At 42.1% G+C, this 24,594-nt stretch overlaps 5 protein-coding genes across 12 annotated transcripts in view; 3 read left to right on the top strand and 2 right to left on the bottom strand.

The window, feature by feature from the left end:
- Nucleotides 1–5,189: 5,189 nt before the first annotated feature.
- Nucleotides 5,190–7,815, bottom strand: fbxo45 (F-box protein 45). Its single transcript, XM_026180164.2, has 3 exons — nt 7,306–7,815; nt 6,309–6,665; nt 5,190–6,207 (listed from the first exon to the last, which is right to left on the bottom strand). The coding sequence occupies exons 1-3, from the start codon at nt 7,630–7,632 to the stop codon at nt 6,022–6,024; spliced, it is 870 nt and encodes a 289-aa protein (XP_026035949.1). The 5' UTR covers nt 7,633–7,815; the 3' UTR covers nt 5,190–6,021.
- Nucleotides 7,816–8,364: 549 nt separating this feature from the next.
- On the top strand, nt 8,365–13,284 carry fam168b (family with sequence similarity 168 member B). The gene is made up of 7 exons (XM_026180165.2): nt 8,365–8,507; nt 10,496–10,587; nt 10,692–10,775; nt 11,081–11,223; nt 11,322–11,520; nt 11,604–11,728; nt 11,812–13,284. The coding sequence occupies exons 2-6, from the start codon at nt 10,518–10,520 to the stop codon at nt 11,714–11,716; spliced, it is 609 nt and encodes a 202-aa protein (XP_026035950.1). The 5' UTR covers nt 8,365–8,507; nt 10,496–10,517; the 3' UTR covers nt 11,717–11,728; nt 11,812–13,284.
- Nucleotides 13,285–13,749: 465 nt separating this feature from the next.
- rbbp8 (retinoblastoma binding protein 8) lies at nt 13,750–20,012 on the top strand. Of its 4 annotated transcripts, none has more exons than XM_026180743.2 (19): nt 13,750–13,870; nt 14,328–14,454; nt 14,566–14,608; nt 14,705–14,800; nt 15,126–15,217; nt 15,433–15,505; nt 16,841–17,022; nt 17,110–17,193; nt 17,274–17,350; nt 17,469–17,536; nt 17,682–17,931; nt 18,046–18,211; nt 18,327–18,415; nt 18,730–18,847; nt 18,936–19,073; nt 19,166–19,205; nt 19,304–19,391; nt 19,474–19,615; nt 19,769–20,012. In XM_026180743.2, exons 1-19 carry the CDS (start codon nt 13,868–13,870, stop codon nt 19,864–19,866), a joined length of 1,974 nt encoding a protein of 657 aa, XP_026036528.2. In that variant the 5' UTR covers nt 13,750–13,867; the 3' UTR covers nt 19,867–20,012. The 4 variants fall into 4 exon arrangements, with proteins under 4 accessions (XP_026036528.2, XP_080162067.1, XP_026036527.2 ...); XM_080305941.1 differs by having other exon boundaries at nt 17,643–17,931; nt 18,730–18,838; XM_026180742.2 differs by having other exon boundaries at nt 17,643–17,931; nt 19,169–19,205.
- Nucleotides 20,013–20,092: 80 nt separating this feature from the next.
- On the bottom strand, nt 20,093–24,120 carry slc35d4 (solute carrier family 35 member D4). 4 transcript variants are annotated; one of them, XR_013911254.1, is made up of 16 exons: nt 23,808–24,084; nt 23,355–23,401; nt 23,090–23,167; nt 22,914–22,995; nt 22,735–22,812; nt 22,611–22,639; nt 22,480–22,531; nt 22,358–22,406; nt 22,107–22,152; nt 21,942–21,977; nt 21,595–21,629; nt 21,424–21,506; nt 21,090–21,167; nt 20,729–20,822; nt 20,555–20,619; nt 20,093–20,298 (listed from the first exon to the last, which is right to left on the bottom strand). XR_013911254.1 is itself a non-coding variant. In XM_026180744.2 (15 exons), the coding sequence occupies exons 1-15, from the start codon at nt 23,877–23,879 to the stop codon at nt 20,235–20,237; spliced, it is 897 nt and encodes a 298-aa protein (XP_026036529.1). In that variant the 5' UTR covers nt 23,880–24,120; the 3' UTR covers nt 20,093–20,234. The 4 variants fall into 4 exon arrangements, 2 of the variants coding, with proteins under 2 accessions (XP_026036529.1, XP_026036530.1); XR_013911255.1 differs by having other exon boundaries at nt 21,098–21,167; XM_026180744.2 differs by lacking the exon at nt 21,424–21,506 and having other exon boundaries at nt 21,098–21,167; nt 23,808–24,120.
- A 461-nt stretch (nt 24,121–24,581) lies between these two features.
- Nucleotides 24,582–24,594, top strand: part of nsmaf (neutral sphingomyelinase (N-SMase) activation associated factor) — a 16,566-nt gene continuing 16,553 nt past the window's right edge. The window contains exon 1 of one of the 2 annotated variants that reach the window (XM_080305937.1): nt 24,582–24,594. This exon is cut by the window's right edge and continues 150 nt beyond it. The gene's annotated coding sequence lies outside the window, so the exon portion shown is untranslated. The other variant, XM_026179592.2, reaches the window with a different exon arrangement.

Here is a 24,594-nt window from a genome sequence, read left to right as displayed (position 1 = left end):
CAGTTGAGATGAAATCTATTATACATTCACTGGCCATTTCATTAGGTACAGCTTGCTAGTGCTGCGTTGGTGCCTGCAGTGCAGCGTTAATTCTTCATCACACTGTTGCTGCACATCCATGATGTGAATCCCAAAGGTGCTTGGTTGAACTGAGATCTGGTGACTGTGGAAGTCATTTGAGTACATTGTACTCACTGTTATGTTCAAGAAAGCAGTTTGAGATGATTTGACCTTTGTGACGTGGTCACAAAGGTCACATGGTCAGCAGCAATATTCAAAAAGGCTGTGACAGTCAAACCATGCTCAACTGACAGTAAGGGGCCCAAGTTGTCTGATTTTGGGGAACCCGTGTGAATTGTAGCCTCAGTTTTCTGTTCTTAGCTGTGAGGAGTGACACCCAGTGTGGTCTTCTGCTGCTGTAACCTATTTGCTTCAAGGTTAAAGGTGCTGTGCGTTCAGAGATGCTCTTCTGCATACCTTGGTTGTAACAACACCTTCCTATCGGCTTGAAGCAGTGTAGCATCTCTGCAAACTCTATAAACCCTAGAGATTGTTGTGTGGGAAAATCCCAGTTGATAATCAGCCACCAACAACCATACCGGCTTCAAAGTCACTAAAACAGCCTTTGTTCTCCATGGCGATGCTCAGTTGAACTGAGTTGAGCTCAGTGAACTTCGGCAGCTCGTCTTGACCGTGTCCGAATCCCTGCGTGCACCGAGTTGCTGCTGCAATTGACTAATAAGATATCTGCACAGGTGTACCTAATGAAATGGCATGTGTGTTCACCTGTTACCGACGTGACCTACAGTGGCTTTAGGTGCATCTTTACATGTGGCCTTGCTCACGTTCAGTTGTAGCAGCGTGCAGTGTGAGGCAGTGTGTGTCAGTCTAAGCACACTGGGTGAGAGCAGCTCCTGCACTACACTCACACAGTGTTGTGAACACGTGCAGTGCAGTGTGTGAGCACTGTTTTTTTTTGTCTGTTTCAGCAGCTGAAGCCATTTTAAGACATGGCACACTACTGATATTTGCATTCTATTTTTGAGAGCTGCGAAAGGGTTCTAGCAGCGGTGGTGTAAAAAAAAAGTCCCACGAGTGTGTGTGTGAGTGTGTGTGTGTGTGTGTGTGTGTGGGGCAGGGTATAGGGGGGATGTGGGCAGTTGCTATTTGACGAAACAAACTGGATGGAGACTTAAATGTAAACACTAGAACACTTTCTTAGTTTTTGAGAAAGTTTTTGTTTCTTTTGTTTCTTTGCTTAATTTCTTTAGATATTAAAAACAGCTTCTATAAATATTCACACAATTCCCGTCTTCCTGTTAACGCCTTCAGAGCATACGGCGCATACATCAGCGCACCTCAGTCTTCTGTTTAAGGCTGTAGGTTGTGAGAACAGATACAAGCAGCAACAACAGTTGACGTTACACTAATGTGGGAAACCTCTATCCTCTCGAGAGGCTTTGCTCCACATCATCAGGCTTTCTCTGTGGTGGGACGATATTTGCATTGCATGCAAAAAACCGTCACTGCCCTCTTGTGGAAACATCTCGAGGATCAGCGGCGTTTTCGTGGGCCCTTAAATCTCGGCTCTGTCGAGGTCTCCCACCAGTCAAACATTGCATCGGAGGGATTTAGAAACCTTTGAGAAGGTGTAGATGTTACTCATATTGCTAAGTCATACGTGTAAATGCAACTTTCCTTAAACCAAGGGAAACATAGATTTACATCAAAGTGAGGCACTGGCATCCACCAGGATTTAATTTCTATTGTTGAACTGATTTTAAAGGTTTTCATTCTCACAAAATCATTCCCACTTTAATTTAGTTCAGAAGTCCAACTTTTATTTTGACATTTAAGTTCATTCAAATGTTTATGTTTTTTCACATCTAGTTTCAGTTTGTAGTTTAGTTTTAGTTAACGATGATAACCTTGACTTTTAAGTTTTGGAGATGTTTTAAAGGAAATATTTGACAAATGGAAAGGTGCAGTACAGACACGTCTATGCATTCATTTTAGTGACTGAAATTCCAGTATTTCATTATTATGTTAATGGATGTACAGTCAATAAGCAGCAACTAAATAAAGATTTAAAAATGAATTAAAAATAAATTATATATAGTCAGTATCCTTTTTCAGATTCCCTATTAGATCGTTATGTGTGGACAAAACCAAGGTTAAGCAGTTATACAGCAGGTTTGATGGTGAACGGGAGGATAGCAGCCCTGGATACAGACAGTGAGACATGCAAAGTAAAAGTATCAAGGATGGAGAAAGTGACTTTGATAGACAGTCCGGCAAACAGACATTCAAGGACAGAACAGAAAGTGGGGAGTATTAGCAGGTACTCTAACAGGCAAGCTGTAAACTGGAGCCACAAATTGGCAGACGCGAAGCAGCCAATCTCTTTGCCTTGGCATTACATAGACAGTCAATCATTCAATGAATTCTCTCCTTCACTGCTGAGACGCTGTCCAGCACTGAGAGGCTTTTTCCCTGAGTCACGCTGAGCTGATTTTAGAGCATTGCAAAACAATTTCTGTTGGCACTTTTTGAGATGTAAAATGTATCTTTTATTGCAGAGTTGCCTTTAAATAAATACTGACAGAGAGCAGGAAGGCAGAACTCGACATCGCTGTCATGTCAGGTATGTTAGCGATGTGAAAACAGCATTTCACACCTTTACATTTACAAAAAAGAGAAAAGTCAAGCTTGAAAGGTTTTGTTTTGGATGAAACTCTCAGAGGAGGTTAGCTGAGGTTATGAGCAGTGCATTGTGGTCTTTAAAGATATTTCACTAGCCGGGCCCACGTCCTCATTTTAGTTTTGATGGCGTTTTAGTAGATATTAGGTGAATGCTTGGACATGAATTGAGCTGCGGTTTGGGGAAGGCCTCGAAGGGGACTGGCGACGGCTCCCGGGCCTGGCAGATCCCCGTGTACTAAATAGGAATGAAGAAGTTATAGAATTGAGAACAAGGAGGGAGGGTGGGGCACGTAAACGAGAATGAACAGTTTGCAGAACTGGGGGGAACTTATATAGATGACAACCGGAAAGAGCGTGTTTGGAGGCGTGGTCCCGCTCCTGAAATTCCGATACATAATCTCCAAATCCCAACTTTCCCTTGGATATGTTGCTGTTTGTCTGAGGCCTTTTGCATGTTGAAATTTGAAATGTGCATGTTGTTCACTCACTAGCTAGACAGACAAGACCAAAGTGGTGCCTCAAAGTAAATCAACATGTTTAAGACATTACTCACACACTTCTCTTGAGATCCCACCACAGCATTTCAATCAAGTTGAGGTCTGGACTTTTTATTCTTTTGCTGCCATTCTGGAGTAGATTTGCTGCTGTGCTATAAAACATTGTGTTTTTGTCTCATCTTGTTTCATGTTTGACTCTAGAACACTTTGACCCCTCGAGGTGTTCATGGTTGACACAATGACAGCAATGTGCTCAGGTCCTGTGGGTGCAAAACAAACCCAAATCTTCACTCCTCCACCGCCGTGCTTGACAGTTGGTGTGAGGTGTTTGTGCAGATATGCTGCGTTTGGTTTTCTCCAAATGTGCTGCTGTGGATTAGAGGCAAACCATCTCCACGTTGGTCTTGTCTGTCCAAAGGACATTGTTCCACGGGTCTTGTGGTTTGTTCAGATGCAACGTTGGAAGCCATGCTGCTATGTTCTTTTCAGAGAAGAGGCTATTTCCTGGCAAGCCTTCCAAAAAGCCATACATGTTCAGTCTTTTTCTAATTGTACTGTCATGAACTTTAACAGTTAACATGCGAGCTGAGTCCTGTAAAGTCTGAAATCTAACTCTTATGTTTTTTTGCAGTTTCACTGCACATTGCACGGTCTGCTCTTTAGGTGAACTGGCTGACAGGTCAACTCCTGGGAAGATTGGACTACACCTAAATAGTCCAGACATGCAAACCACTAAAACTTCTGTTTTTATAGAGCTGCTCATACGTACTGATCACTGATGATCAGCTAAAAGAGTGCATTTGATTAGCGTCACCTAGCTAATACTTACCTCCCCGATTCCTGTAGAAGCAGTTAGGATAGTCCTAGTTTTTCACAGGAATGGATATAGCCATGTGGAGTTTTGTGTCCCCACATGATTTTATGTTTTGTTTTTCTTATTTTGCTAATAATTTATTGCATAACTAAGTCATTAATCCTGGTAAAATGTTTTGTATTTATAATGGTTGATCTTGTATACTGGATATTGTCTTTGCAGCTTGTACCACATACTAATCAATAATACAGTTGTTATGGTAATTACCTGGCTCTTGTTAAAAAAACAGAAGAAGAGCCAAGTTTTTAGATTTGCAACAACACTTTGTGAAATAGTCCAATGGTAATAAAGCAATCAAACTAAATAATTCAAATGTATTGTTGTTTATTGTTAGCTGCTGAGTCTTTCGTATAAAAATCCAAGAAATCTGACAAAAGGATTTCCAGAGCGAACCAGCAGATTTTATTTAAACAGTTACTTTAGCACATTTAATGAAGCCTTGGAAAATTTTACTTTCATCAAAGTATATAGCCCAGCATCACAGTATATTATCATTTCAGTAGCAAAACTGCTCAGGTTTAATGTCTGTGATGCAAAGTAACTGGAACAGGGCACGTGCCAAGTTACTGTGGATGATTGATCTATTTTGTTTTTTTGACGAGTCGCTAGATAGAAACTCAAGTTTGGGTTCATATCTCCATGTGTGGTTGGTTAAAAACAACTTAATAGTACATGAAAGGTTTCCCTTTTCCCATGTTTTGATACCAGGCTTATCTTCTAAACCATGAATGAAAATCCACTTTTTCTTCAAGCAATATTAGTATAGCTTCTTTAAATATATAAGTTATTGTTCTAAAAAGCTGATTCTAAGAGAAATGTTTGTTTTTTAATGGAATAGCCTAGATATGCTAGTCTGTGCATCATAATCATACAGTTCATGGCTGAGCTTGGCAGCATGAGCAAGATCCTCTTGTCCAAGTTCCCTTAAAAAAAAAAAAAAAAAAAAAGGCCAACAATTATACAGCGCTTTGAGTACTCCGGGAGAGTAGAAAAGCGCTATATAAGAATCAGTCCATTTACCATTACCAGTTGATCAATAGCTGACAGTGTGGTGATGGTCGATCTTTCAGACCACCTGCATTCTCTTCACTTATGCAAACAAACATCAAACCGTCTTTACTGTAGGAGTGGCACCATGTAGACTTTATTTTCAGGCTTTAAAATCACACAGTATCTATAGTACCATAGATAAAACCAGGAAATAAATAAATCGTAATACTACAGTAGCACATTAAAAAGACACATTTCATGTTACAGGTTTAGTTTCCACCGTTACTGAGTAAGTACTTGAAAGGGGGAGATGTTTCAGTGCATACGCAGCACAACAGTGCGCATGCATGGACTGCCACACACGTGCCATGGACGTGGCCCATGTGTCCTTGAGGTTTACCTACGCCAGAATGTTACAATACATCTCACATGTTTCATTTCACTGTAATGCAGTCATTCCACAATGCGTTTGTCCATTAACTCACATGTTAACGACTGTGTCACATGTTAAAAATGTTGCGTTAAAGCATTCGCCACTTGGTTTAGAGTAGCTTAGGCCTCCTTCAAGCAGACAAAATCTCAAGTAAATCTTCAGCACGAGTCCAAAATGCGTGACATTAAATTAAGTTTCCCCTGTAAGGTGAATAATAGAGTTCAGCAGCTAAACTGTAAAAGTGGACTTCTCCACGTAGATACACAAACAGTCCCTGCACATTCCTTTCCCCCTGTTGTTTGTCCAGTTTGGGAAAAAAAAAAAACCTTCGCTTTTTTTTGGTGAGTCGAAGTAGATTGCAGATTGTTCTCTGTGTGCTTATGGAAATAAGGTTACTGTGTTTGGAAGAAATGTGACCACTTACCCTCCAAACCTTAAAACACTACAATAGGGAGGGAATCAGCAGTCTGTCTGCACTTGACAGGAACGTGTATGATTTCAGGGTGGCACAGGCTGATCTGCATCTAGCCGTCCAGAGGTTTTCCCAGGTACACCATGGTGACTTCAGTGTTGCCGTATACTGCAGACACAGCAGGGAACAGGCAGGTTTTGGGCAGTCCACGGAAAGCCACTCCGAGAAACTCAAAACCTCTCTCAAAGGCTAACGTCTTGTCATCCATGTCTAGAATCACTCGTATTCTCTCCCCGATCTGTGGACAGGCACGGTCACATCAGGAGTTATAATCATGTTTTCACTTGTACTCTTTACACAATTTCCTTTTAAAACGTCATTTCAAATCTCGACTCCTACCTGATATTTAGGTGCATTGTTACACTGGGGGAAATTCCCGTTGACTTCTCCGTTGTGAAGCAGGTTATTGTCGACCAGGTTCCAGCCCCAGCTCTGGTCATCGCTGCCCAAGAGGGCTACGTAGCCCTGGCACTGCATCTGCGCCCGCTTCGTAGCGATACCTATCACTGCCACGGTGCCCAGGGGGCCCTCCCACCAGATTTCCCAGGCATGTCGCCCTTCCGAAAAGCCGATTTTGCCCCGCGCGCCGTCTGTGCTCTGGGCAATAGGGTTGCGGTGCAGAGTGAAGCCGTTCTTCTTCACGTAAACGTTGCGGGAGCAGTCGTGGGAGCTCAAAGCATGCTGAAAGGCCTTGAGCTGCACAGGAAGACAGTTACAGTTAACAAAATCACAGACACTTGCTGGGAAATCTAAATATTTGTAAGGGGAAAAAAGTTCTGTGAAGCATGCATACAGAAGAAGAGACATGCTACTCCACTTTCCATCTCGCAGGACGCTCATTGCACCATTCAGAGGTGCAGAGCTCAAATATTTTTCATAAGAATGTAGGTCGTGTTTCTAAAAACACTTTGGAACAAATGAATGAGCGTCCTTAGATTGACATTGGACACAGACAAGTTGTTCTCATTCAAACCTTACTTTCATGCCATCAACACTCCTATAAACAGTCTCCATACACAGACTGCTTAGAACAGGTTTTGTTCTATTATGCAACAATAGACTGGAGAGTCAACTCAATATGGACTCCAGTGATAAGCCCAATGGCAACAAAACATCTGCTCTACACCTGCTCAGTGTGATCACCAACTGAAAGACAATAATACAACAAGCAGGATTCAGTTTTATGCCCGTTTATGTCTTATATTTCATTGAATACGTTAAAAAGCACTAGATTACGCTGACATTCAGTAATGTTTATGGCTACATTGTCCCTTTGTGTAAAGGCATAATCAAACAGGTAACCCCAGGATAGAGGGATGTGTACTGGTGAACCTACTTTGCCCTTGTAGGTGGGCAGGTTACAAAGGATGTCAGACCGCAGAGCCTCGTCGCTCAGAGTCCGGCTGCAGAGGCTGCGCCACACCTCGCTGTTTTCATCCGCCAGGATATTGTTCCAGTGCCAGCAGACCAGCGAACACCGCATCAGGTCAGTCAGCTCCAGGTAGGAGAAAACATGCTCCAAAACCCTCGCTGGTAGCCTCCCCGCCACCCCTGCGCCTCCTCCGGCTGCAGCCGCATATGGAGAGCCGGTGGAGCTGCAACTGGCTGCCGCTGCTGCGCCCAAGCAGGAGGAGCCTCCTCCCCCACCCGCCGCTCCAGACATTATGCCCCTGCTCTTCACCGACGACGCCAGCTGAGCGAGTAGTTTCACCGTACACCGCAAGACGGTTCCTAATATGAGCTCGGCAGCAACATTTTTAACCTGTGAAAAACCCACACGTAGATCGCGCTAAAACCACAACAGTATACGGACCCGACTCTTCCCACTTCAATGGCTGAATGGAAACGATGCGTCAAGGTCCTCAAAGGGCACGAAGCACTAATTGTCCCGTTGTCACAGAAACGCGAAAATTATTTCGGAAGAAACAGTGGTCAGTTTAAGAAGTAAGCAAAGTCTCCCGAGTCCGGAGACGACGAGATATTAGATAAAGCAACAGTGACGCTCGAGTCAAATAAATTTTACCGCCTGCAAGGACCGCAGAGCCGACATAATGAGTTCAAGGAGGGTTGCTACACAGTACTGTTGCAGTGTTGCGATACTGGACGTTACACCGCTGCAACGTCAAAAGTGTTGTGATTGTGTCGCAAAAAATACGAACCGTATTAAAAGACGATGCCGTTGTTTACCAATAAAAGGCGTTATCTGACCTGTTACGTCATGTTGGTTGGATTTGATAATTATTTTCAGATCGTGTTTGACGGAAAACTAATGATAATAGTTTAAAAAGAACTACTGGTGTTTTCATTGTTTAACATGGGATTTACACGTTGTTGAAAGAAAACAAAACCGGCATCTTATATAAAGTAGACTATATTATTTTATTTTTTAATTTGTATACCACGTGACACCACGGAAGTGACGCGGGGTGCTCAAAAGAGTTAAGCAAAGCATCTGGGAGCAAAACAGCAGTTAGCTTTATTTCATTTTAACCCACAAGACCGGAGAAGGTGACTAACTGACGGTCAAAGCAGCTAACAGTAAGTTGTTGTGGGTTTTTGTTATCGGGACATAAAGATATGCGTGTTATCTGGTAACGGGACAGGCTGCACCGCTTGACACAGCTGTCTGGCTGCCTGCCTCCTGTGCTATGCGGCCTGCTTGACGAGCTGTCCCCCATCTGTCTGCTGTCCGGGGACACTCCGGCGGCTTCGCGCGGTCAGACAGGTGATTAGCGGGTCAGCGTGTAAAGCAACGCTCACCTACGGCGCCAAACAGGCTAGGCTAACTGCAGGTGGTGGAGATCGTGAAGCTTGTGAGCTAAGCTAGCTGATGGTAACAAAGCCCCGCTGCGTTCACCTTTCCAAATTCTTCTACTTCAGGTTGCCATCTTAATTTTTGCAGGCGACGTATCGAACGTCATGTTTTGAGAGGGCACATGTTACTGCCGAGGGTTTGTGCTTGGAAGGCGAAAGCAGCCTTTAAGACTTACCGATGAGCAGCACATATTTAGATTTTAGTCTAAGAAAACATCCAGGAAAAAAAAAAAAACACCAAACAAACAGAAACGCATAGCTTCACACCTCTCTCGCCCCTGTCGTCCGCTGTGTTTGGGTGAAAGAGTATAGTTAAAGTAACACAAATAAAGCCGAATTGCTAAATTATGTTGTTCCTCTCTCTCTCTTTGAAAATTTGAAGTTTTGATTAATTTCAGTTTCCTATAGAGTCAGCCTATCAAATAAACTGGAGTTAAATCTGGATTCAATTGTAGCGTGACTGTGCTTATAGCAACCCGAGTAAGTGTAATTGTGAATTTATATTTACCAGAGTCCATTCACTTTGAATGAGCACCTTGTAACGAGGTGGAAAGGTTTTTTGTGTTTTTGTTTTTCATGCTTAAGTTTTTATTTTAGCTACCGCTAGGTGGAAGCACAGATGCATTAAAATCAACCCAGGGACCGTCATGGGAAGCAAAAGTCATGGTTTCTTCGGGAAATGCGCAAAGAAAGCTGTAAAATGTAATAACAATAGTGATGCATTTTGTTTCAGGCGCCTTTCAAAACACTCAAGGTCACCTTACACACGGTTTAAAGAGATGTTCTGATGCGAGAGGGAGTTAGTGATATGGATATTTGCTGGGAGGGAATTCTAGAGGCCGAGAGCAGAGCCAACTCATGATCGAGACTCCATGGTAGAAGGAAGAGGAGGAGATAGCATCGTGTTAACGTGGAGTAACATCTCTGAGGAATGTTTATAGCACCTTGTTAAATTTAAGGTTTGACCCGAACAACAGAATGGCATCAAAAAATGCAAAATGAAAGGTCTAGCTGAGTGTATTAATTTTCCAAAAATGTCTTTTACAAACTGCTCACGAACATTGTACAATGACTAGTTGCGCTCATGTCTTTCTGCTTTAGACAGTGCTGAGAGCATTAGGAACCATGTTGACACCATTTTTAAAAATAGCGCAAGCACCTTCTCTGCGTTATGTTTATTATCAAACAGAATATATAGTAATGCCAATACAACTGTAATAGGTGCACGTCAGCACACAATGTCAGAAAATGCTTATTAGTCTAGTCTTCGCTTTTTTGTTACCGTGACCTTGCAAGGTCATATCATGCAGACCGCTGTCAGTCAGCTGTGTCGTTGGGTAAAAGTAGTAGTTTGTGCACATGCCATGACATATAAACGTAATGAAATGTGACGAATGGGAAAGCTACAGTAACAGCAGTCTAATAAATGGAGAGTATGTCAAAGTCTAAGCTCTAAAGAAAGCACACCAAACCAGTCGACATGCTTAAGGTTTCTGAAAGCAGAACTGAAGGTTTTGTTTAAACATTCTGAGGAATCTTTTCACAATCACTGTGCTGTTTTTGGAACAACAGGGTCACAATCGACAGCAACAGAAAGCTTCATATTCTCATGTCCATCCTTTCCACAAGAGCTCTGCTGGCACACAGATCAGCAGTTGGTTTCCATGCATGATTGCATCATTCCAACCTGTCTTTGCTTCTCTTATTTACAGCATCTGCAAGTAGACAGCCACAATGAACCCAGTATACAGCCCTGCACCAACAGGGGTCCCCTTTACCAACACTAAGGGTATAGGTTATCCAGGTAACCTGAAGCATAGTGGTTTAAGAAACAAGCATAATTACAAGAAAATATCTCCCAGCATTGAGAATACTATTATATTCTTGTTTTGTTTCTGGTTTTGGCAGCTGGATTTCCTCTAGGATACGCAGCGGCTGCTCCAATGTACACTCCCAACATCTACGCAGGAGCAAACCCAGGCTTCCCTAACGGTGAGAAGAAAGTAACGATGAAATCTGCCCGAGTTTATCTGATAGATCTTGAAACACATCTTCCTGATGCACTTCAAAAGAGTCAAATTGTTCCATCTGACTTCTTGATTTGAATTAATTATAAACATAACATAATAAAGAATAAAAGTTCCAAAGAGACTCTTAATAACCCTAAAAAGTGTGTGCGCTTCTCTTCTATGAGGGTCCTGTTTTACTGAGCTGCACAGCCAGTGTTTCTTCCAAGCTTCAGCTATTTTGTCCCAGAACAAACGGCCCTAATATGAGCCGTCTTCCTCCCTCTCCAGGCTATGCTCAAAGTGCTCCCTTCAAAGTGTCCTGCTCTCCCAGCACAGGGACCGTCCCACCGTACTCATCCTCCCCAAACCCCTACCCAACTGCTGTGTACCCTGTCAGGAGCACCTACCCCCAACAGAACCCCTATGCACAGGTCAGTCCTTGCTGTATGTGTATATTTTTAATAACACGCTGCCCCTCTTCATCCAGTCTCAGTGCTTGAGCTGTAACGTGTGGTTGTTTGTCCACCAGGCACTAATACCTTCACAACAACAAGGCCCTTACTACACACAGGCTCTGTATGCTCCACCGCCTCATGTCATCCATCACACGACAGTGGTCCAGCCCAATGGGATGCCTGCAGCGATGTATGCCCCGCCTATCCCTCCTCCCCGCAACAACGGTGTCGCCATGGGCATGGTAGCCGGCACCACTATGGCCATGTCAGCTGGTGAGCTGCAGCAGTTTATTGAATCTTATCCAGGATACAAATGTGTTCGATTTGTAGTTTTACCTGTGGCTTTCACTCCTCAGGAACTTTGTTGACAACTCCATCACCAGCGCCCGTCGCTCCCCACCCAGTCACGATGCCCACATATCGGCCTCCTGGCACACCCAGCTACAGCTACGTGCCCCCGCAGTGGTGAAGAGAGAGAAGTGTGAGTATGTTTTAAAAGCATCACAAGTTTGGTCAAAGGTGCAGATTAAAGGTTTATGTTTACACCCGGTGTTCTCTCTGCAGGTCCGGAAGATGGTAGATATGCAGTCACACTCCAGTGTTTTTCTCTCGTGGTGACGACCTGCCCCGCCCTGGCAGCGTCCGCTACCAATTCTTCTTCTTCCAGCATAATGTGAATCTAAAACCCAACTACATAGAGTCCCATTTGGATAAGCAGGGGGTGACAAATAGGCCCATCCCCACAACCCCTATTAATGGAATAAGGCTGCATTCCATACCCCCACACCCCCACCCCCTCAACGCCAGCACCTCTACAAACCTGCTGCATATCTCACATCAAACTGCAAAGCCTCCATGCAAACTCTATGTGGACTCTCATGCAGGTTTTTATAGCTTAAATTCGTATGTAGTGAAAAAGGAGTTTGGAATAGTTTTTTTCTCTTTAATTTGGGGGATTAAATATGATGTTGAATGCATGTGTATATATAGATTTACAAAGTAATGCTAGCTCAATTCTCCCTGCTGTGACAGATGCAAATTCAATAAAAGGCACAAATCCAAAGGAACTAAGAAGAAAAAAAAAAAGAGTAATAATCTGCAATGCTGAATCACCAGTGACTATGTCTTAAATGTGAAAGAAAAAAAACAGACGAGAAACGTTTATTCATGCAAAAACATACCTGCGCCGTCCATCACGGGCCAAACTGTACTATTTTTCACCGCTTTGTGTTTAGGTAAGTGGTTTTTATCGTTTTCTTTCAGTGATGCAGTGTTTGCATAATGTCTTACCATTTTTGTATTGTAGGAACAAAAGATGGGACTTTGAGTTTGTGCCTCTGTGACTGGTGGCCATTCCAACACTTTTACTTTTTCTGGCCTGTTAAACTTTCTTCTTTTTCTTTTAAACAAATGGTGTTTCAGTTTCTTTTTTTCCCCCAAAAGTCTGAAGCTGCTCCTGCTTGGGTGATATATGATGTATTCACTTATTTTAGCCAGAAGTGTTCTTGGTGGGGAACAAGTATAGGAAGTTATTAGAAGTCAATTGCACCCATTTAATAAGAGTGGATGAGCAGGAAGTGTGTGTGTGTGTGTGCATGTGTGTGAAAGCGGGACTCGAACGGAAACCATTCTGAATGGTGCCATACAGTGCAACATGCTTAGAATTTTAGACTTACATGTCACTCTAATGAATTTACTCTTAGGCAGATTTGAAGCACTACATCATTAAATCACCGCTCAACGTGGACATGTTAGGGCACCGTAATGATATTAAACTCCATTTGTGAATAGCACTACTGAATGAAGGCACTAATTCCAAACGGTTTGTAAAAGATATTTGACTTTTTCCGACATCGCTCGCTGTCTTACCTCAAGTCTCCAGGCTAAAAATCCACCAATGTCACTGTTTCAGACATGCTTTTCTATGTTGCCTCGGTCACCTCAGTTAAACATGTTTTGTAAATGTTATTTTTGTGACTTTGGTTGCTGTTTTGTATTCTAAAGAAAGACCAAAAATAAAAACAAATATAAGAATAACCTGTGTTGTGCATGTCTTCTCACTGGGTGTGTTGGGGCAGCCAGAAATGATGACAAAATAAAGAAGAACATGAAACAAAATATATGCTGGACGATTCAAACTGGTTTGAAAGGCAATATCTGGTATGACAATTTTTTTTATGACCACATGACATGCCACATTTTCAGGTAATGGCACTTTGGGAATTTGTATTTTAAACCTGGAACTCAAAATATAAAGAAACAAGGGCCGACTCAGGACTTTTACACAGTTCTGATTATGATATTGTACTGTAGTCCCCATGGCTCTGTTCTATATTATAGATTTTAGACATTTTATTCTTAAAGCTACTCATTGGTAATTGAGGTCAAGTCAAACAACTTTCTGTAACTTAATTTCATAAAACAATATTTTAAGTATTATCATTATTATTGTTGTTTGGAGAGAAGTAGTATCATAAACCACTGGCTGCTGTTTAACAGAGGATGGCGTCAAAGCTTTCCTACGTCAATTGGAAAACGAAGAAGAAGATTTCCCAGCTTGCAGTTCGGCGCGCGAATTTGGATTTTGTTATGGTCAAGCCGTAGCCTGTATGGCTCAAACATGGTACTGTACTGTTAAACGTTACTCTAACCATTTTTCTCTTTGACAGAATATCCTAGTTTTTATTCTTTAGACGTGTCGGTGTAAGTCTGAGTCTGTTTGCGGCTGTTTTCTCGTGAGCTCGTGTCATTAAGTCTAAACTTTGCATTTATTTCTTAATTGTAGTCTAAGTGGTTATTGGGAGAACAAGCTAAAAGACAGAGGTGAAGTTTTATTAATGCTTGTTCTGAAAGCCAATAAACAATAAGTAGTAAACACGTGAGTGTTGAGGGGATGAAAGTTATTATTATTATTATTTAGCTAATTAGCACTAAGTTTATGCGCTCGTCTGCGCGCGCCATGTAGCAAAGCTAAAGTAGGCTTACATTGACAAGTGCGAATTAACATTAAGCAACACTAAAATGAGCTGAAAGAATAAATTTATTGTTGTGAGGCAAACACGGTTGATTTGCGTTGGCAGGAAGCGAGCAGAGATACGCTTGTAGATAGTTTTGGAAACGACAGGAGCAGCGGGACAGCCAAATCAGCTGATCGCTTTCAAGACTTGTGGAGGCAACTTGGAGAGTGTCACCAAAATGCACTTCAGGGTAACTGACAGTTTGATCTCACCACGTTCATGCTGGCTTTCATATCTATAATATGAAGTTCAGAAGCTAAATGAAAACACATGTCATCATTGCACTTGTTGCTGTTTCTAGAATTGGAAGCAAAAGTAAGCAAGCTGAAAAAGGAACGTTGCCTGTGAGTATGTTGTGTCATTTTGCGTTTAATGAGAAAGACACTTGAGTCTTAGTAAGTTATGTATGAAGGGTAAAGTGATGTGTTTGTCCTCTACAGAGATGCGCAGAGGCTTGAAGTGTTTTACAGTCGAAACCAGCAGCTCAAGGAGCAAAATAAAAACCTGCAGGATGCCATGGCTCTCCTGGAGGAAAGGTAATTTACCCAAAGATGAATGCACGTGCACTCCACTGTTATTCCCTTTGTAGCAAATGCTTGTTTGTTTGTTTGGAATATATGTGTCTCGTTGAACCTCTGTTAAATTCTAACTATAACTTAGGATGGGAGAGCTGCAGTTTGGCACTGATGTGGGATTTCTAATTAACTGGAGCAACATGATACCAAAGACAAGAATAACCTTTTCTGATTCATTGTATGGGTGCTTCAGATTCCCCCGCAGACTGAAAGTTAACAAGATTTAATGTGTTGCATTAAAACGGTGTGAAACATAAAGATTGCCAGCAGTGCTTTCCCTTTCCAGGCTTCGAGCAGCAGAGTGTGATCGATGCTCCATCTTAGAGGAGAACATGAAAAACGGTCAGCAGCAGAATCTGCGTCTTATCGAGAAACTAAGTGAGTGTTTTCATTTCAGTGTCCAACAGCCATTAATAGCCCTCTCTGATGTGCATACACATATGCAGATGCAATCTTTCACAACAGTAGTATGTTATATAATATGACGAGTAATATACTAGAATAAATGTGAAAAAACCCTAAAAATTCTTTAAGATTCTCAGTTTGTTTAAGAACAGAGAAAAACATGTTCTTTGCAAACCTTTGTTCCTCAGTAAATGAAAGAAACCTGCTGGAGGATGAAAACAATAAGCTGCGAGCTGAGCTGCAAAAACTGAAGAGTTCTCGGTAAGCTGTGTCGCATTAATGTTTTTGTTCACGAGAAAAATATGAGAAATGTTTTAAAAAGTTAAAGCAATAACTTGAAGTACTTTGAAGTTTATCAGTATCTCGCATCATGGAGGAAGTTTGACTCTTTACAGACTTGCTTCAGTTTATTGAGGTCTGGATTTTGACTGGGCCATTGCACAACACCCTGACTCTTCTGTTTTTCAGCCATTCTGTTGAATGTAGATTTGCTGCTTTGATTCAGATCATTGTCTTGTTGCATGAGCCTGTTATTGCCAAGCTTTAACCGTCAGACGGATGACTTGGAATACTTTGGTATATATGGGAGTTCTTGGATGACTCAGACACATCAAATCATCACCACTCCACCACCGTGCTTTGTGGTGATGTATTTGGGTTTTGCCAAACACATCCCTCTGCATTATACGTACACCTCCTCAGTTTGGTCTCGTCTGTTCCAGTAGTCTTGTGGTTTGTTTGTGAGCCTAAGCTTTGCCTTCATGTTCTTTTTAGAGAGAAGCAGCTTTCTCCTGAAAATAAGCCATCCCTGTTCATCGTTTTCTGACTGTGCTGTCATGAACTTTAACATTTACACACTGAGACCTGTAGAGTCTGAGATGTAACCCCTGCTTTCTTATTTTATTGTATCTTTTTACAGTTTCTGAGCATTGCGCAGTCTACTCATCAAGGTGTCTCTTGACATTGATACATCTGTCTCACAGAGACTGTTCTTCATTTGGTTAGATATTGTGAACGGGTTTTTCTTAGCCAATCATCCACTGCGCTCATGTACTTAAGATGTCTTCAGTTGTCTTTCATGTGTTTTGGTGTTGCTGAGCCTGGTTTGTGCATTTATTCTTTTTACAAATGCAAGTTTATTCTACTGCTCCGATAGGTTTATTTTGGTTTTATGGCTTCTTCCGTTTGCGCCCAGATTTTAATTAATTAATTTTTTAACCTCATATTAAAAGTTCCAGTGAAAAGATACTTAATATATTTTAAATATTTAAAATGGGGGACTGTGTCATGATTCCTGCAAATAGCTGTAAACAGTGCAATACTTTTGTTAAACCTCTTGAATTAAAGCTTCTATAAAAATGTGTATCACCTACATTGGTCAGACATTTCAGGAGTGAACAATACATTATCCCAAGCTGCTACTCAGTATTCTTATTTTTATGTGTTTATAAGCTTTTTGGTGCTAACAGTCCCAGTTTCTTCTGTGGCCCCTTGGGAAAATAAATTTCCCCCCTCAGTAGGCTTGTAGGTTCAGGTTCGGTAAGTTTTAAAGTTTCAGTTTCCAGTGAAGCACTACACGTGTGCTTTTCTTTTCAGGTCTGAATCCAAGGAGGCCTCACCCGCAGAACAGGAAGAGGGCGTTATTCCAGACTCCCCGATCTTGCCCAGCTCACTGCCCGTGGTAAACAGATTGAAGAAACAGAAAAATAACGACCAAATGAAGCGTGTGCGCTATGCAGAGGTGCCTCTACCACAGTCTAACAATTCGCTCTTCAATGGTCAGTCCTCTTTAAAGTAGCTTCCTCTTCGTCACCTGTCTGAAGACACAAACCAGTTTTCTAATCTAAATTCTTTTTTATACAAAGATCCTGAGGGTGCCACAAAGAATCCTGGAAGAGCAGAAGTGCTCGTCCCTAACACCTGTGAAATGGACGCGTCGCAGATCTCAAGTATGACTTCATCCATTATTGGTCTTCCGTAGATGCGATCATGAGCGTGTTGCTGTTAACATGTCTGTTTCCATTTTCAGACGATGTGACTGAAGGTGAAGAAGAGGCAGCAATTGCAGAAACTTGTGGCCTTGAACTTATTGAAAAGCAGCAGATGGTGTGTATAAGCAGGATTTGAAACAAATGATGATCTAATAAAAATGTAATGTGATCAGGCTTTAATAAAAACGAATCTTAGGTGTGATCAAACAGATTAGCTCTCTTTCTCACCTTAGAATCTCAGGAAAGCCCCAAGCCAGCAAAGAAGCTTCCGCACTCTCTGGAAGCAGGACGTTAGTTTAAAGTAAGCATTGAGACATCATCTTCTGCTGTGGCAGACACCTCCATGTGGAAAAGAGAAAAAAAAATAACAGTTCGGTGCTACAGTTATACTTGTTTCCCTCTTCAAGGCCTTGCTTCTTGTCCTCTTCATCCACACTGATGCACAGTCCAGACTCAACATCTAAAGGGTCCCCATCTCTTCTCCCACGCATCAAACGGTTTGCAGAAGGCGGCAGTGTTTGCAGGGCAAAACGGGTGAAGGAGGGAAGTCCAGAGGTACAGGAACGCAGTCAACGAGGACTCCAAGAAGACGCGGACAACCAGGAGGAAGGCGAACACCTACAGCGTGAACAGATCAGCCAGACTGCCATATCTGTGAGCAATCCAAGCATCAAGAAGGAGCAACTAGATAGGAAGGCAAGAGAAGGCAGTAACATCATTGTCAAATTTTAACCACGTTTAGTGTCCAGGCTGTTTAATTAAATGTAAGACAGAAATATAGAGTTTCAAGGTGCTTTTTATATCACACAGGTACAGTCAGGACATAATATGAGCACCAGCCAAAAGCCAAGCACTTCTTGTAGCAGTCCTGCTTTCAAGAAGCCAAAAATGAAGGTTAAACTGGATGCAGACGGGAAGAAAAGAACCCCTGTGCAGGATCTGAATGCTTCACAAGGCCAGCGTGAAGCTAAAGATGGTGATTTCTCTTCAGCAAAGTCACTTGAAGGACATGCGGATATTTCTGATTGTTGTACAGTTTGAAATGCTCCTCAATAATATTCAGTTAACTTGAATGTGGCTGTGTGTTCCAGCTGATAGGAAGCACACAGTGGAGCCTACATGGAGCGTCGATCCTGCGCTCGCTCTCTCCATGTACGACAGCGAGTGGAAAGGAGACGAGGTATAGTCACGTGATCTGCTCTGCTGAACAACCTTCACCCTCAGCATGCACTATACTGTAAGCTGGCTCGGGGCCTTTGGGCTTGGCCATATTAGGAATATCCTCTCTTATTAACATCATCCAGACCTGGGAGTAGAAATGCGAGTGCTGAGGTTGATCTGAAGCCTGAGTTTTACTTGTACATATACTGACCTCATTATTTTAAACTGTGTCCCTATTTAATGTGAGCGTTCATCATTTTAACATTATTTAAACTAAATCTATTCATTGCACACGTCGTTGTGAGAGTCTAACACAGGTTTTGTGCGTTCCAGGAAATTGATGAGCGGCAGCATCATGTGGAGATGGCAGATACAGACTGCACCTGGGTCAGTCACAGCTTACTTCAGCGTCAAAGAGAGAAGGACCGAGACAGAGGAGACAGTGTGTTCGGTGAATATACACGGCAACACTTTTTTTCTAAAATATTTAAAATATGCTGATTTAAACTGTTAGTAATCTCAACTGTCCCTACTTCAAGGACTCGGTGAAAAAGCAAATGACAGCTTGGATATGATGTTCGACACAACGGCTTACGGGGAGTACAAATCTTGCAACAGTTCACATCTAGGCCAGAGCCAGCCCTGTGACCGTGATGATGATGAAGAGGAGGCCATTGGTGAGCTTTCAGATTGAAAGAAAATGTGTGCAATCTAGATCAGTATTTTCAGATATCTATTCGTAAGGTAAACCCTGTGTTCTCCAAATAAGGAGATCCTCCTGAAGACAGTGCATGCCAGTCTAAAGCACGGTAAGAAACTGATCAACCTTTTCAGGTGTTTATCTGAAGATGATCATGTTTGCTGGTCATTGTCAGTTTTCCATAACCTAGATCTGTCTCTGGATTAGACACCCAGCGTTTGCACATGTAGCAGTCATTCGCAAAAAGGATGAGAGAAGAAAACTGAAGGGCACTACCTGCAAGGAATGTGAAATTGTAAGTATTCTGAGTACTTGAGTTTAATAAAACTGACACACTGCTTACACTGATCCTATTTTAAATAATTGTTTACCTGCAGTATTACGCCCATCTGCCAGAGGAGGAAAAACAGAAAAAGCTGTCTGCTTGCTCAAGGCATCGTTTCCTGTACGTTCCTCCATGCACACCTGAAAACTTCTGGGAAGTTGGATTCCCATCAACGCAAACATGCATTGAGAGAGGTAATTTAACAGTTATGCACTGTAGATTAAAGCAGTAAGGGCAAAACATTTGAACCCATTTCTCAGCAGGACCATTCTTCATCCTGTCATGCTTTTCAGTGCACGAGAGAGGATTGTACTGTCTTTAATACTAGGATGTGTCCTCTGTTGTAGGTTACATCAAAGAAGAGAAGAATCCTGAGGCGCGCTTACGGAGGAGGCAGCCATTAAATGCTCTATTCTCACCGAAGCGAAACAAGGAGGAGAAATAAAAATGTCCATCTGTAAAAGAACTGATGTTGTGAAGAAGGTTGCCGTTGTTTCCTTTCTCCCCTTCAGTCGTTCTGACTTGTGTTTTGTTTTTTTTAAATGTTTTTTGTGCGGATAGTTTGGATGAATAAATAATTGTTTCTATGGAGTGTTGGGATTGTCACAGTTCATCTACAAATAAGTAAGTAATAATATGCAGACCTTTAAATTCTGACCCAGTGCAGTGAGGACAGTTTGTACCAAACTTTTATTTGGTCAGGAGATCAGATAATAGACAAAGTTATAAAATGAATGTAGAAAAATAGAATCTGCATCCCCAGTTAATAAAGAAAGTCATTTGAGGTGAACTCGTCTAAAGTGCTGAAATTCGTCACACGTGAGTATCCCTCTCAGAATAGATCAGCAGAGACTCTCCGACGTGACTGACGACCACACTGCAATCAAAAACAGATCAGGGCTTTCATCAAAAATCCAGCGTCACGAGATTAACGTGTATTAAACTGGAAAACAAAAAGCATTAAAAGTTGGACATAAACCTGCAACTTTTTAAAACCACAACTGACAAGAATTCACATACAAACGTTCACAAACATGTTAGAACAAATAAGACGGATGCAGAAATCTGAAGCATGGAAAATGAACATTTGTTTTTGTGCTGAAATGAGCTGGAAACAAAAGTTTGGTACCTACCACAAAAGAGACGAAGCATTAGAGTTCACAGAGAAAATAAATGGAGACAGGAGCATGGCAGTAACCTGACAGGACATAATCCAACAAGTAAATCGCATCAGTTTGACTTTGATGATCAACACGTGTGTGTGCGATGAACTGTGTGTTACATGAGTTTAACATATCTGAAGTCACCTTAGATAAAAAGATCCAGACCCCAAAGTGTTCAAAGGACAGTCCGCTTTTTAATTTGACTGTAGCCAACCGCAGCAAAAAGCCCAGCAGAGCGCTGTGAAGTGAGACACACAACCAGTAAGAAGGCCACAAACCTTCCTCTGTCCTATTAAACCTTTTACAGAACTGGAACAGGAGTCCTTGTACATAAACACACTAAATATGCCGTTATTTAAAACTTTCTAACAAAGATCTACTTATTTTATATCCAAGTATAATTAGAACAGACTCTGAAGGCTTCAGTTTGATATGAACTCAAAGGACGACAGCTTGTTTTCACGGCTAACCAACATCGATGCAATCAATATTAGAGAAAACTGACGTTTTCACCTGGCACAGCAGCCACAGTGAAATGTGTGCGACTGCAGGGACGGGAACTCCAAGGCACCTGTGAGGTCACCTGCACAGGGACAAGAGGCATAAATTTTATATACACACACACACACACACACACACATATATATGTGAAAATGAGCTGGAGACAGTGGTAGTAACAGAAAGAGAGGAGGCAGAGCTGGAAGTGGAGGTTGAAGATGTTAAACTAGGACAGCAGAGTTACAGCTCAGGTTGAGCGGTTTGGAGAGAAGAGACAGTGGACAAATTGGACAAAGGAGTTTTTAAAGTGGAGATGCCAGGCAGGAGGAAAAGAGGAAGACCTCAGAGGAGATCCATGGATGTAGTGAAAGAGGACATGCAGGGGGGTGGTGTGACAGAGGTGGAGGGTCTGCTGTGCTGGCTCCTAAAGAAGTAGAAGAGGAGCTGCAAAATGAGCAATAACAGAAGTTTTTGTGAGAATATTTGCAGAATCTATGTGAGGTCAGTCGTACCTGTCGGGTGAGCAGCAACAGCCAGCAGCAGCACGCTGTTGTTCAAAGGGGGGAAGCTGTTATTAGGCACTGATAATATCTAAATCTGCTTAACGTGAAAGGTTAAAGTTTTGAAATGAATCCGACTGAATAACTTAGACATCACTATCCCGTATATTGACCCTTAATTTTAAGACTTATGAATGGCAGTCGAATAAGGAAACGAATAAGCTTTTTTGGATCATGTCTAACGCATCAACACTTGGGTTTATCACAATTGTTTACATGTAGTTTAAGTAAATTAATACTCTCACGTTAGAAGATTGAAGGTTCAGCCTCAGATCAAACAATTTAGACTTGAATCTTACCTGAACAGGTAGTTAATGCACTGCTGCTCAAGATCACTGCAATCAAATCACAAAAGCAGCGTCTTCAGCCTCCGATGTGCAGCAGAGCAAGCTGAAGCTGAGAAACTGCACCGCATGCTAGACTAGGAAGGCGCTCATGTGCGCCCACCAAAGGCTTTCACTCACCTCAGGTTGACGGACTTGTGGTGAACTTGAAAGACTCTATATGCACCTGCAAAGCAGTGTTGTTGTTTCAATTTCTGCTGCTGTTGCAGTCGCTTATTGCCATCAAAAGATTTAAGCCTTAGGGCAAAATCGATCAGCTCAAACACAACATCACCTCAAACCCTCGGCCTTATCAAGGCTCAGACATCTTCATCATCATTCTTCTCACAGTTAAAAGTGTTTTTAAAGTCATATTACGATATTAGACTTACCAACACAGGCGAGATGGCAGACGGCCCACAGGTAACCGCTGTGGTCCACCTGCACGGCAAGGACACATGCTAACTAACTTGATCTACGGCACCGGCAATAAGTGAGCCAGGATTGTTATTACCTGAGGGTCATAAAAGGGAAGGTTGATGGCTGAAAGCAGCATGAGGCATAGGCTGGAAGAGAAGGAGGGACGTTTAATGTGTGAAATGTGTGAATCTCTTTTTAAAAAAATAATAAAAAAAACATCCATACCTGATAAATTTCAGCCACTGTGTCTTCTGCTAAAAAACAAAAAGCAGAGAGAGCACATTAGGAGCAGGAGTGTGAAGCACATGACTGAACAGATCAGTTTACAGCAGGCGGTGAGCGCACTTACCTCTCTGCGCATGACCTTGAAGATCACGTAGCTAAAGGGATGAGAGCAGTTCTGAAGAGTGAAGAAGAAGGGAATGTCCTGCGTGGAGGAGACACACTCATAACAAGATTGTCACAGTAGCAAGAAAAATCAGCACATGAATGCACTGCGATGTGATTTTAAGTGAACTGTGCACTTACTAAACGTGATAATGCCCGGGAACCAGCGTAAATGTTCCCCACAAATAGGAGGGAGCCCGGAAGCCAGGACAGAGCCGCAGATCTGTAATGCAATATTAGAGCACGTGGATCGTGTGGAAATCTCCCACGCGGCAGTATAATATCAAACCCAGCAGAATGCAGTGCGGTGACAGTACCTGGTGATGCGGTTTATTTCCACCCATCCCAGCTTTCCAGACACTAGAAGCAGGATAGCTCCAATAAATGTCTGCCATCTGGAAATGTGCAGTTTGGTCGTGTTAGTGAGAACAAACACGAGGTTATTCAGGTATCACACAACAGGGTGCATAATTAAACTAATGAATAATTCCTTTTACTTCTTTAGATTTATTGAAATGTATTCTACTCAAAGAAGAGTCACTTCACTAGATACATATTCAATATTTATTTTCAGTTACTCACCCTTGAAATAAGGTTGGATAGGTGAAGTTTAACACTGACAGGACAAACTACAAAAAAAGAGAAGACAGTGAGCTCATTTCATATGCAGGCAGTGTGGTATTAATCATTTCCCTAGAGATGCTTCATTACTCCCGCCAAAACCCATTTAAAAGTCTGCCAATTAGGTTTGTACAGCTGTCTCTATAAATCTGTACGGGATACAACACGACTCTAACTATGTGATATAATCGAGTTTTCAATTCGGCATAACTGTGGATCCTATTCACACTTGGTCTTTGTACACTTCCTGCACTTATTTCTACTCCCTGATACCAAGCGCTAATATTACCCTTTACACAGCTGATGTCTGGATGGATTCACATGGGATTACTCAAAGCATCTCCGCGGAATCTCTAAATCAGTAACCTCCTTTTCAAACTAAAGTTTTTGACTCGTATCCTCGCTAGTACCTACCTTGTTCGTGAAATATGACACAACAAAAACAAGGCTAAAAGCGAGGCCGGTGACGTGTCTCCTCCACTGCATGATGGTCTGCAGACACGCTGCAGCTGGGACATGATGAGAAGTACCAACAAAAATAATAAAGCTTTTAATACAGCGGCTCGTTTTTGAAACTGAAGACCTCTCAGGATCGGAAACTTCCCTCACTGTCACCACACATGACGCGTCAAGACGCAGGCACACCGAGATCGTCTATGCGTGGGAAGATGGTTCACTGCGCTGTCTGTGTGTCCCACACACAGCAAGTGTACCACCACATGTACACTGATACGATACTATTGTTTATTTAGTCTGTCCTTTTGGATTTGGGATAAATTCTATTTTGTGTGTGTCTTACTTTGTCCTTATTTTGCAATCGGTCTGATTGCGGCAGGAAAGACGGTGCATGCTGTATGTTGATTGTTTTGGTTTGAGGGTGTGACCTGGATGATGACAGTCTCTGGTGATGTGCTGTGCTCTTTTTTTTAGCGGTTTTGTGTAATCCACTAATTTAACTTTTAACCAATTTTCAAGTGCATTTGTTTCTTGGTTTTCTGATTTAAAAAAACAAACATCAAAACTCCCACTATTATAGCAGTGAAAGTTAAATTACTCTGTTTGTGGTTAAAATGACAAAATATTTGTACCGACAAAACAAACATATTCATTTTTATTTATAGGGCACTGATGCAGACGCAGTGTTGGTCCTTGAACGTGCCAGCAGAGTGACGTCTCTCTCCGCTGCTCTGTGCAGACCTCT

This window comes from Astatotilapia calliptera, chromosome 9, assembly GCF_964374335.1.
Source record: "Astatotilapia calliptera chromosome 9, fAstCal68.1, whole genome shotgun sequence".
Taxonomy (NCBI): Eukaryota; Metazoa; Chordata; class Actinopteri; order Cichliformes; family Cichlidae; genus Astatotilapia; species Astatotilapia calliptera.
This window is presented reverse-complemented; position numbering and strand designations above follow the sequence as displayed.